General features: G+C 34.6%; 1 protein-coding gene across 3 annotated transcripts in view; it reads right to left on the bottom strand.

Moving 5' to 3' along the window:
• Nucleotides 1–11,027: 11,027 nt before the first annotated feature.
• Nucleotides 11,028–13,207, bottom strand: part of Zip48C (Zinc/iron regulated transporter-related protein 48C) — an 87,373-nt gene continuing 85,193 nt past the window's right edge. For all 3 annotated transcript variants that reach the window (XM_065366886.1, XM_065366887.1, XM_065366888.1), the window contains one exon: nucleotides 11,028–11,744. In XM_065366886.1, the coding sequence (XP_065222958.1) occupies nucleotides 11,666–11,744 (79 nt within the window). In that variant the 3' untranslated portion in view covers nucleotides 11,028–11,665. The remainder of the gene's footprint in view (nucleotides 11,745–13,207) is intronic.

The raw sequence follows: 13,207 nt of genomic DNA, 5'->3' as shown, positions 1-13,207 counted from the left end.
ATGATTTAAAACATTCCTTGAATAAGAGGAGACTTTACACCCATTTTTTTTTTTGAAAAATTTGATCTTATATAAAGACACTTTTTTAGACTCATGTCGAAAATCGCATCCAGAGTTGAAGCTGCCAATCGCACATTTTTAGATTTCGAAGCATTTGAGGCAAAGGCGGGAGCCCGAAAAAACACCATTTTCTCACTCATGTCAAAAATGGTCTTTTATAGGATACCGAGGCTTTAAAAAAAATAAAATGAAAATCTCGAAAGTAAAATTATTTCTCCCTACATTAAAATAATTGAACCTTTAAAAATTATTTAAATGTGAAGAGAGATACACATTTTCTTATTTTATGCCATTTTGAGCATTTTTTGAAGAATTTGAATTCCTGTACGAGTAAGTATAGCGAGTACCCCCCCCCCCAAATTCTATTTTAAAACCGGAATTTTTTGGAAGGGGGAAGGCTGCCGTATGGATTTTTCGTTTCGTCAGCTCACCAATAGTTTTTTCAAAGGGGAGGAGGGTTGGTCGGAATCGGGCGCTCTAACTTGCTTCAACGATATTCTATCCTTTCAATGGGGTCCCCCATTTCTTTCTGAAAAAGGTATGGTCGACAAAATCTATCTGTAATCTATACATTTTTAAATACACTTGTTCCCTTCCCCTCCCCTTTCCTCAAGTTCAGCATTATTTCAAAAACTGTTGTTGATAAAACGCAACATGACCTTTCAATTTTGTATATACCTACCTATACTTAAAAGTGTGATTTTAACTCATAAGAGTTGATTTCACTATTTCAGAGCAATATAGGTTGGAAAAATTAGAGACAGGATGAGCTAAAAGTTCACTTTCATTCTTATAATTTTAGAGGTTATTATCAAAGTCAAGATTTAAATCTGCTCAACCAACATTCACACCATCTTTTGAGATCGAATCAAAACCTGTCGCAATATTATACCTGCTCATATTAATTTTCATGCACTCGTCCTGGGCCAATATTGAATAGGTTTCCTGCTGACGGCTCCAAAATGACCGAAAATTGTAAAACAGGGTGTCCAATATTTTTGGCCAGTTATTTTCCCTGACTTTTCCAAGTTTTCTAGACCAATTTTCCAGACGATTTTTTCCAATTTTCTATACTTAGATAGGTACCCCATACATTAATTAAAGAAGTTGGGAGAGGGGGGGGTATTTTTTTCAAACGTTTCTTTTTGAACTGGATATTTCTTCGGATACAAAAAACAGCTAAACTTTGATTATTAACTTTTTTCATTAAAAAATTTAACATGCAAGCAGTGGCGTCGTGCTCCAAATTTTCTGGCGGCGGCGGGGAGGGGGGGGGGGGGGGTGAATTGGGTACGAAAATGCCGAATAAAAATTCAAAAAAGGCGCGTCGAGAACTGATGAGGCCTCGGGGCAGATATCATGTTCCGTTGGGCCCCATTTCTAAAGTAGAAGCTATTTTCAAGTTTTTAAGAGGGTGGAGGAGGAGTTGTTTGTTATTTTATTTTTTGGATTTTTGGAGGCATCAAATGTGAAATTTGTCTACTTTAAAGTGAGAAAGAAATTGGCCCCGAGTGCAGCGAGATTTCGAGATGACTAAAAACGAGCGGTTTTTTAATGCGAGGAGGTTTTTTTTGGTTTTTTAAATTTTAGAATTGGAACGATGGTTTTTTGAAGGTTACTTGTGAAAAAAAAAGAAGAGAACAAGCTCGAGCGAGGCGAGGGCGAAAGCTTCTGAAAATTTGTATTTCGAGAGGCATAAGCGAGGTTTTTTTAATGTGAGGACGTGTAGTTTATTTTTTGGCTTTTAAAATTTTAGAATTTGAATGATGTTTTTTTGAAGAAAGTTGAACAGAACAGACCCAAGCGAGGACAAAAGCTCTTGTAAATTTGTACTTCGAGAGACATAAAAACGATGTTTTTTTGTGAGAAGTTCGTTTTTTGGCTTCAAAAATTGATTTTCATTATTTAGAAATTTTTATCCCGTTCTCGAAAATGAAAAGAAAACAACCTCGAGCGAAGCTTGCAAGGGCAAAAGATCTCAAAAATTTGTGTTTCGAGAAGTAAAAAATAATGTTTTCCTTTCATCTCAGACCCTTATCCGAAATTTGCAATTGATCGTTTTTTAAAATTCCAGGGATTTTGCGTGAAGATTACAAAATTCTCCGACTTCTCCCTGACTTTTCCAGACCAACCGGATTCTCTGACTTTTCCAGGTTTTCCGAATTTTCCAGGAGAGTGGACACCCTGTAAAAATATGTCTTTAAGAGGCTAAGCTAGATAAGAAATAAAGTCTTTTTTCACCAATTTCGAGAACCAGAATTGAAAAATTCTCAAATTTTAGTATTTCTGAAGCAATATCAACTAGAAAATTTCAAATAATCCGCCAATAAAAATCGAAAAATCAACTTCAGAAGCTCGAAATTTGGAACTGATGCACTTTTTAGAAATCCGAGTTTCGTGTTTTTGAAATCGAAGAAGAAGGAGTTGAAAGAATCTCTCGTGAAGTGTTTTTCGAAACAGCCCAAAACATCAAAAGTCCAAAGGCAAGGTGGGAGAGGGGAGGGAATAAATTTCAACTTCAATTTATTCACCTCATTTGTCTCAACTGCACCATTCTCGGTTCAAAAATCGGATAAAATTCGAAAAACCAAGTTGCACGCCTACTGTTTTTCTTCTTGCTAGCTTTTTTTTTTTTTTTGAGAAATCTGAGTTACGTGCTTTTTGAATCCGAACGAGGTTCTTTTCATAACAGCCCAAATACATATAATACTTTTCAAATAAGTGAGGCGTGAGGCCGAGGGGAGGGGGGTGTGGTATTTCAATTTCAATGATCTATCCAGTTCCTTAAAAACTAGCGAATTTTGAAAAAATCATTTTCATACGACCTTTGAAATCACGAGGTTTTCTTCTGGTTCGCAGCAGACCCACGCCACAGAGGTGCGAAACTGGTTGGCGTCGAAGCGTAATAGACACGGGATGCGTTCCATTCCACCGTTTACGAACACCTCATCATCACCTTGAGTAGATCCATTCACGGCGAGTGCCTTTTCATTGATCACACGAGAGACTCGATTAAAAATATTCCTCTCCACTCGCGTCGCGTCGGTGGCCATCTCGTAATAAATAACACACATAATAGGCACCCCTGAACGTCGTAAAAATGTACCAACTACACACCGATATTATACGTATAGACGTACAGTACATATCCACCAGTCAGTGTCAAAAACAGTTGTAAACTCTAGCGCCGGATTCCGAGAATTTTTCTACAGGCTTACCGTAGGCAGTAGGCGCATGCATTACATATACAGGCACACACTCGCACATATACTTAAGCCATCATCACTATATACTATTACAAATACATACGCATAATACCTACACTTCCATTTCTTCGACTCCGCATCCATAACCGCGTATATACCTATAGCGTAAAAATGCTGTTCTCTCGAGCCCAAATGCACCCACACAAACGCACCAATGCACATTCTGCTGTTTCCATTTACACACATACAACACCATAGACATAATAATATTATACTACAAGAAGAAGTATAGAGTGTGGTATGTTGTATACACTTCTTCTCTCTGGCATACGTGTACTGGAATGTGCTATTCTACTCAATGGATTTGAAAAGTTACGTCGCTCGTCCTGGTCGTCGTTATGCTTTTACTATATGCCGCCCTCGAAACGGTTCGGCGTTTATTTACATCGCGCCATTATCGCCCGTCACGTCTTCTCCGCAGCAGCAGTCTCCAAAGTCTCGAAAGCAGCAGCCGCCAGCTCATAGACGACTGCCAACAGCGATAACTGTTACCTTTCGTCCAGCTTTTTCCCTTCGTCTCCAGTGTCACATACGATCTCTCCGTCTCACTCGCGCAGCTCAATGAATCCTCGTACAAATAAAGAAATGGAATTTCTATGGCCACAGCAGGCAAGCGTGGAATGCGCGCCGCAATAACCTAAGAGGAAAAAAACACGGCCGCCATCGCGCCGACGATAAAATTTCTTCAATTCTCGATAAGATAAATTCTACGTAGTTTTACGTAGGTAATACTGTGCAATTAGACTCCTCTCGTAATACTCAACGCGTCTCTCTCTAGCTCCTCGTACAACTAATCAACATCCGATATCACAAATTTATACCGTAAAACCTATAAATTATCTCTCAAAAGACGTAAAGTATACGAGAAAAATCCAAATTACCAGCAAGAATCTCATTACGCAACGAAAACACCGCGGATACTCGCGTTTTACCCTCCTCCTCATTTCTCAGCCCTGATCCGCCTGTTCCAACACATATTTCGACTCCCGTAGCTGTCAACTTTTCACATAGCAATACCACTTAACGTGGTAGCCATTTCTCTTGATAATTCCAATGTATTATGGCAAATTTTTCATTTATCGAGAAAAATGTCTCCCGGAGGGATAAAACACGTTCTCGCATCACCCTAGGACTTTATACGTTCAATTTTTACGCGAAAAAAGAGACCAAAAACGTGGCGAGTGATCGAAAAAAAATTTCCAAAAAAATGGCCGAAATATTAAAGATGGCCGCTGTTATTTAGCAGAGAAGCGATTTCGTTGAAAACTAAACGTTTTAATGAAAAAATTAAAAAAGTTTTGAGGAAAAAAAATGAAAATTGGAAAATATTTTCGAAGGAAAAATCTTAAATTACGCAACTCCGATTGTCCGATCCTACTCGTCTACTCGTATTTCTTGATTATAGACAATTTTCACCATTGCAGAGGTCTTTCTACAGGGTGTCTAACAAAATCTCAGCCAAAATGTATATGGACACAGACATGAAATTTTGAAAATTTCTAAAAGGAATTTGAGAATAGCATTTCCAGATTTCACTCACCCCCCCCTAACCAAAAAAAAGCGCCCAAATAAAATTTCAGAGTAATTTTCAAACAAATACCATTCTCCTTTCAACTTACAAGGGACCCTCTTGAGGTGTCACACTCCGATTATAACGGGACCGCGATTTTCAAAAAGAGCATAGTCTAAAACACCCAAAACCAAATTTTCAACTGCCCAAGTTCATTTTTCGATTTTTGGCGAATTTTTGAAAATTCAAAATTGACTTTGTTTTGGCGATTTGTACTTGATCAATAAAACAAAATAAGTCCCAAAACTAATATTAATTGCCCAAATCCAAATTTCACGATTTCCAGCCATTCTGGAGCCTCCAGCGCGTTTTTTCAATTTCTCCAGAATTTTGAATTTGCTCCAGAAGGCGTGAATATGAAGTTAGGTCGCTAAAAATCGAGTTGTGTATGATACTCGGCCTGTTTAACTAGTTTATCCACATTTGAGCCAATTTTGAGAGTGACACCTCAAAAGTGGCTTTTTGACCAGCTTTTTTCAAAATTAAAAAATCCAAAAAATCAAGTTTCCCGTTTGTGTGGAAATTTTTGAAATTCGCGCGAATCGCTGTATGTATTTTGTCCAAAACTAACCCCCCAAATCCAAATTTCACAATTTCCAGCCATTCTGGAGCCTCCAGCGAGATTTTTCAATTTCTCTAGAATTTTGAATTTGCTCCAGAAGGCGTGAATATGAAGTTGGGCAGCTAAAAATCGAGTTGTATATTACACTCGACCTGTTTAATAAGTTTATCCACATTTAAGCCGATTTTGGGAGTGATACCTCAAGAGTGGTTTTTTGACCAGTTTTTTCAATGTTAAAAAATTCAAAAAATCAAAAAATAACCGTTTGTGAGGAAATTTTTGAAATTTGTGCGAATCGCTGGATTTCTTCAAGAACCAACCCCCGGGGCGCAAATTCTACCATTTCCAGCCGTTTTGAAGCGAGAGTGACACCTCAAAAAACTACTCTTGATGTATCACTCTCAAAATTGGCTCAAATGTGGATAAACTCGTTAAACAGGTCGAGTATAATATACAACTCGACCTAACTTCATATTCACACCTTCTGGAGCAAATTCAAAATTCTGGAGAAATTGAAAAATCGCGCTGGAGGCTCCAGAATGGCTGGAAATAGTGAAATTTGGATTTAGGTAATTAATATTGGGACTTATTTTGACCATTTTTACTGATCGAGTACGCACTTTTTTTTTAAAAAAAGCATAAATCGCCAAAAACAGTCAATTTTGAATTTTCAAAAATTCACCAAAAATCGAAAAATGAACTTGGTCAGCTGAAAATTTGGTTTTGGATGTTTTAGACTATGCTCTTTTTAAAAATCGGGGTCCCGTTCAAATCGGAGTGTGACACCTCAAGAGGTTCCCTTGTTAGTTGAACTCGGAAAGGTGGTCGTTCAGCATTAAATGGACCGGGAAAAGCGAATCACCAAATTGAGCGATCTTCATTTTCAAAGAATGAATTATCGCTGTACCTACTCCTTTCTCCTCCCTATTTCATTCATACAAATGACTTTACCTACTTATCAGAATACTAAATAATTCTTCTCTATTTTTCTTGAAGGACTCAGAACATTATTATATACTACAAAAGAATGTTCCAAAATTCAAAAATTTTCCCAATCAGAAGAATTTTTTTTAAACAGAATAGCAAACATCTTTTCGAAGCGAAATTGGAGTTCAAAACACAAGTACATATCTAGTTGAAGTACAGTATAAGAAATAAGAATAATCAAAATTTAATTCACAAAATTACAAAAAATTTCAAATAGAGCAAAAAATACTATATTGAATCTGAATTTGAGTTCAGTAGGTATGCTCCACGCACAGGGCCGTACTCAATCCCCCCCCCCCTAAATAAATAAAAATAACTTTAGAACCGGTAAAAAATAAAATAAAATAACAAGACGCGAACACAACTTTTCAATGTACATAAGAAAATTTTTTCAAAAAAAGCCAGAAGAATTGCATTTAAAAAAATGATAAAAAAGGACTTAATGGAAATTTTGAGCGAAAAAGTAAGATTTTAACAATTTTAGGAAAATGCAGAGCATTTTTGAAAATTATTGACATTTTTAGGGAATAAAGCAAGATTTTTTGGAAATTTGGTTTAAAAAATGAGGATTTTTGATAGTTTTTTGCAAGAAGGAAGATATTTAGGTAAAAAAAGCGACTTTTTTGGAAAATGTTGACAAAAAGCGAGACATTGGCAATTTTAGCAAGAAAAAAACAAGTTTTTTTGCAATGGCAACAAAGCGAAACTTTTGGATAATTTTTGGGGAAAAAATAAAAAATATGAAATTTTTTGCAATCGAGAGAAAATTTTTAGCAATTTTTGGCAGAAACAATTCCATTTGGCAATTTTGACAAAAACCGAGATTTTTTCCTATTTTTTACAGAAAACGAAATTTCGACAATTTTGGCCAAAGACAGAACTTTGTAATGGTAACTTTGTAACCGTAACGCTGAAAAGGAAAAGAAACGAGTAAGAAAAAAATTCACCTGTTGATATTTTCAAGTTTCTTTCTTCAAGAAGTGTGGCCAGGAATAGGAAAAATTCGATTCTGGCAAATTTGGAAAAAGTAACTAAAAGTTAATTTTATTTGTAGTTACTTTGGTAACGTGCATAGTACGAGCCCTAAACGCAAGAATGTCTTAAAGTCAAATTCGATTCAGAAAATTTTTCAAAAAAAAGAAGATGGAGGCCTTTTTTCTTCCAAAAAGTAAAAAAAAAATAATCGACAAAAAACTTTTTGAATCAAGGTGTTAGAGTTCAACACTTCTCGCACAAGAATTACTCATGACTCAAAATTCAATTCAGAGAATTTTTCAAACAGCAGGAATTAAAGTCTCTTCCTCCCTCAGTCCCAAAAAATGAATTGTTCACAAGAAATGTCCAATAAAATCGAAAACTTTCGACTCGAAACTAGAGTTCAGAACATATTCCAATTAGGTAGTAGGTACCTACTACGTGAGAATGGCTCGAAATTTAATTTTAAAAAAAATTTCAAACAGAAAAAATTGAAGGATTTCTTTCTTCTGCCAAAAAAACTTAATCACTGGAATTCGTTACAGAAAATTTTCAATCAAAACTGAAAAATCTTGAATCGAAACTTGAGTTCAGAACAACGCTTTTAATCTTCTATTACAAAGATGGTTAAAAATTAAATTAAATTTTTTTTAATATGTACTCGGAAAAAAACAGAGGCTTCCTACTCTCTCTCTCTCCATCAGCAAAATAATTGCTCGAATTTATTACAAAAGATTTCTCAACAGAATCAAAAACTTGTTTTGAATCGAAAGTGAAGCTCAGAACATCCTCAATACATTTCAAATTAAGGAACCATACCCCTTCAAAAAAATAACTGGGTGCTTCATTTTGTTTTTAAAAATTTTGAATATTAGAATGGAAAACTTTGTTTTTTAATACAAATTAGAGTTCAGAACATTTCCCCACCAGAATGGCTAAAATTCAATTCCGAAAATTTTCCAAAATCTGAGATGATAGATCATTTTCTCGGTCCTTCTTCCACAGAAAAATAAATTACTCTATTTGTTACAAAAAAATTTAAAACGTATTTAAACAAAAAAAAAACACACTTTTTCTTAATAAAAAATAACTTGGAACATCCTCCACACAAAAATAATTCAAATTGGGTGTGGTAACCATCCGATATTGACCCCTTTCTGAACAAAACCACTTTGGCTTTCCACATCCAACTTTTCAAAAGTCTAAATAAGAATTTAAAACATCTTCTAGCTACGAGTATTAAAAGGCTTCGAATTCGATTCAAAAAATTTTCTCAAAGTGAAAAATGGAGGTCCTCTACCAATCTCTTCGGTTGTGACACAAAAAATGCTGAAAAAGAACTCAAAATTCCTTACAAAATATTCTCAAAAAAGACAAAAACACCTGCTTTGAATCGAAACCATGAAATTCAAAACTTCCCATATTTCTTAGGCACTTACTCGTAAAAAATTGATTCAAAATTCAATTCGAAAAATTTTGTTAATACGAAGAAATAGATGGCTCCGTTTTCTTCTCCCCTCCTTTTCTCTGAAAAATATAATTTTTGTTTTGAATCAAAACTACCTATTCAAAAAGTATGTAATCAAAACTATTCAAATTTTTAAAAATCCAAAATAAATAAGGGAACATGTTAGCAAATTATACCAGAAAGTTCTCAACATCGAGTTCAATTTTTCTACCAACAGACTTCCAAAATTTAATCCCTCAAAATTTTTTCTTCAACTTCTCGACTCAAAATTTGATCTCTTGAAATTCTGAATCGGTTGAAATCCTGTACTTCGTGGGGATTTTGTTCTTTCCCAACGATTCCGAGATTTGATCAAAATTCAGTAAAATCACAACGTTTCATCACTTGAACTTTGCATTTCAGAAATAATTCCGGATAGGTGAGTGAAGAGGTGTCATCAATTTTCAGAAAACAGCATCTCACAAAATAGCTTTAAAATTTCGGAACTACCTACGTGCTTTTTTTATTCGAATTTTCGAGTCAATGGGTATCGGCTGATATTATGAAAAAGGAGGTTTTTTCTAATAGCTCAAAAGTTTTGAATATTCTACACCTACGCTTGTTTTATGAATTTTGTGGCATAATTAAGGAAGAAGACTATCAATATGTATCTCAAAGTTTTAAAAATACTTCACTAACACGTCTTGTTCCATGCATGTTTTCACTACCCAAAAATACGTTTTTACAAGTCGAAAATTTCAAACGCTCGTAAAACTATTAATTTTGCTGAAAATACTCGTAGCTCTATACTATGACGCATTTGAAATGCAATTTCATGTAAGTAAGTATGTAGTTTCAAGAAAGATATGCTCATAACTCAAAAACGAGTTTTCAAGATAAGGTTACTTAACCCTTTTGCTAGAATACCATATTTTATTAAAATTCAAACATTTTCGCTACCTTTGTAGGTAGGTAACCAAAAATGTGCAAATGAAAGTGAATGGGAGATTTCCGCTATTAATACATGTAGGTATAGCCGAAATGCGATTTTTTCCAGTCATTCGCCAGCATTATTAGCTTCCTCCAGTCAAAAGACCTCCACTAAATCAGCTTCTAAATTTGAATACAATATACTCGTAAAAAATAATACTTCTCTCAAGCTTACGCCTTATTACTCTCATACTATGTACGTCTTCTATGTATAATAAACACATCGTACATTAAGTGAATTAAGTCAAACGATAGCGAGATAATTATTTCAATCTCTTTTTATATACCCTATAATCGAGGTAATTTCTAATACATCTGTGTTCATTTGGAATTCCTCTTTTGTAAATAAATGAGTATTTAATGCAGACGAAATAATAATATCAGTCAAGTCAAACATATGCTATCAATTTGTCGACACATTAATTCGAGTAACCGATAATAAGTAATTGCCTGGAGAGAATTTTCTCTACCACATGTCATTACATATGATATACCTCGATATGATTAATCTTCCTTTAATTGGGTACTCTTCTAAACTGGCTCCTTCTTCACGTATACCATACAATGTATTCCAATTTTCAAACACTCGTAATACTCGTATATAGTTAGTTCTTCATCCAATGTTACCAACATCATTCGTTCAGAAATGGAAAAAAAAAAATAACGCAATTAACTTCCATATTCTAGAAAATGTATCTTCGATACATCCAAAACATCGACATTTTCCCTCTTTCTTCCTCACACATCTCGTGTACTTAATCCAATCTAATACCACTAGAGTATCCCTAACCCCTTCTCCTTCTTCTTCCTCATTCTGTAGAAAATATCTTCGCTTCTCATCACCACGCTATAACTTTTCCAATACCTACGTGAAAGTTGCAGAACGTACAGCTCGCCAAAGACTTTCATTTCACGCAACCTTATTCATCAAAGGGAGAAAAAAAACCACCACCCTTCGTTTGAAGTCTTTTGGCCATTATTCATGTAACATCATCCCGTTAAATAAACTACATTACGTGATTACTACTAAAACCCAGATCATGTTATATAAACTTCCAACAAAGAGAGGAAACTTGGAAGAAAACTATACAGAGAGAAAAAAAAAGTGAAGAAAAAAACCAGCAAGTTACACCAATATAACAAAACAAAAAGAAGTAAAAAAAAACAGCATTAATAAATGAACGTTTTTATTTTTAAGACCACATATAAACGATATAAATATTTAATTGAAAGGTAAAACTATATAATATACGTACAAATTGTACCGCGTTCGATATCACCTTATGGGAAAAATGGAATAACAATAGATGAACTGCTCTCTCGTAATATGTACAAATTCGCTATCAAAAAGGCACTTCTATCTTTACAAACGATCGAATTTTACCAAAATGAGAAAAAAAAATAAAGAAAAATGAAATAATTTGTAAAAGGAACTAAACTTAAGTACAACGATTTTTTCAATAAAAAAAAATAATTTTCAGAAGCAAAAAAAAAACAGAAGGGATATCGAAAATTAAAACAAACAAAAAAACGAGTTTAAAAAAACAAAACAAAAATGAAAAAAAATTAATTTATGCGACTGGTTGAGCGATCGTTGAAATATCAAATAAAAAGGGTTAGGGGTATGGGAGGAATGAATCACAAAACGGATCGCTCTTTTAAATAGTAAAATAATTACACGAAATCAGTCTTGTTTCAAAACGAGAATGAAAAAATATAATAAGATCATCGTGTATATTAGAATGGGAGAATTTGAGGGCTGGGGAGAAAGGGGAATCTACATAATAATAATATTAACAACCTGTATCCTATCCGAGACCAACGTCCAAAGCCATCATGACCAAAAATCCGACGACACATCCCCATGTAGCCAATTTTCCATTCCCACTGTAAAAAAAATCTATTGTCAGTAAGATTGTGAAAATAGATACGGTATTTTGTATCCGGATGCGGTCTCGTATTACAGTAGGCTAAAAAATCAAGCGATCGTTTCAACAGTAAGTATTAGAAAAAAAAGCACAGCGGAAGCGTTTCCTTAAAGGTCATCGGCGATTAAAATCTAGGTCGAAGTTGTACACGCTTACCTAGTACGATTTCCTTTGTACTTTTTTCCATCTAAGACCTACCAAAAAAATTTACTCTTTTTTTATAAATATTTGTACACACGCTCACAAATCACTCGCCCGGGTACTCGCGGGCTGAAAATCGTCATCATTCAAAGGTATTTCAAGCAATTGGCACGTCCCAGTGTAATTTTAACCCACCAGACAGACACGCCTGACAATATGAAAAAAATTCTTAGCAACAATGTACTACACAGACACACGACTACGTATTTATACTTCTACATCTACAGCAACATTGTGATATGTGGAAAGCATAAACGACATTCTTCTAAGTATGTGTACCTTGTACAGTTATATATCGCGATTGGAATTTACGTCTAGTGTTTTTTTTTTTTACCTTCTTCTCTACGCCTTTCTGCGACTCCGAAACCAACGCGTCAGTCTTGTTTTTCTTTGGTAATATACGACTTTAAATACGAGTATATTCGAAACATCGACGACCTACGAATATGCCTCACACACAATGTATAGCTACAATGTTGTAAAACCCATCTTTCGCAGCAAAAAAAATAACGCGATTGAAAACCAAACGAGAGGAAAAAAATCCAACCAATAAAATTTCCAATTTACTCGAGGCAAAAAATCTCATATAACGGAAGAGAAACCAACGAAACATCGAACACGTATCGAAAACAAAACCAATAGGTACATATACGAGAGAAAATTGGAAAAAAGGCGCACGTAATAGGCATTTCTCGGGCAAAAAATCTCAACGAAAAGAATACAATCTTGGCTGAATGTTTACATAATGTCGTTGAAATACACGTAATTAAAATCTGATCGAGGGCAGGTTTGAAAACTTGCTTTTCTCGAAGCCAAGTACCTTCACTAACATTCCACTAAAACTTTCAGCACTCAATATTCGTTCGGTTTGGACTTAAAAAAACGCAGAAAATAATTAAAAACTGGGCTGAAAAAAAAGGCGAAAGTGCAAATTTCCCGAAAGTAAGTTGAGCAGGTGGAAAGAGCCTGGCTGACGAGTAGATTTTTTTTTTTTTCTTGGTAATCATTTAATATGTTTCTAACGAGGATTGTTTTCAACTTCTGTGAAATGTCATTTCCCTCCAAAGTTGGTCATTACTTTTCATCTGTATCTTTCAATTTTTCAAGATTTTTAATTTTAAAAAAAGTTATATTCAAACACTATTGTAAAATTCGTACAAATTACCAACAACTTTTTCACGTGTTTAAAGTTTCAGTACCTATATAATACCTATCATGTTG

This window comes from Planococcus citri, chromosome 5 (genome assembly GCF_950023065.1).
Source record: "Planococcus citri chromosome 5, ihPlaCitr1.1, whole genome shotgun sequence".
Taxonomy (NCBI): domain Eukaryota; kingdom Metazoa; phylum Arthropoda; class Insecta; order Hemiptera; family Pseudococcidae; genus Planococcus; species Planococcus citri.
This window is presented reverse-complemented; position numbering and strand designations above follow the sequence as displayed.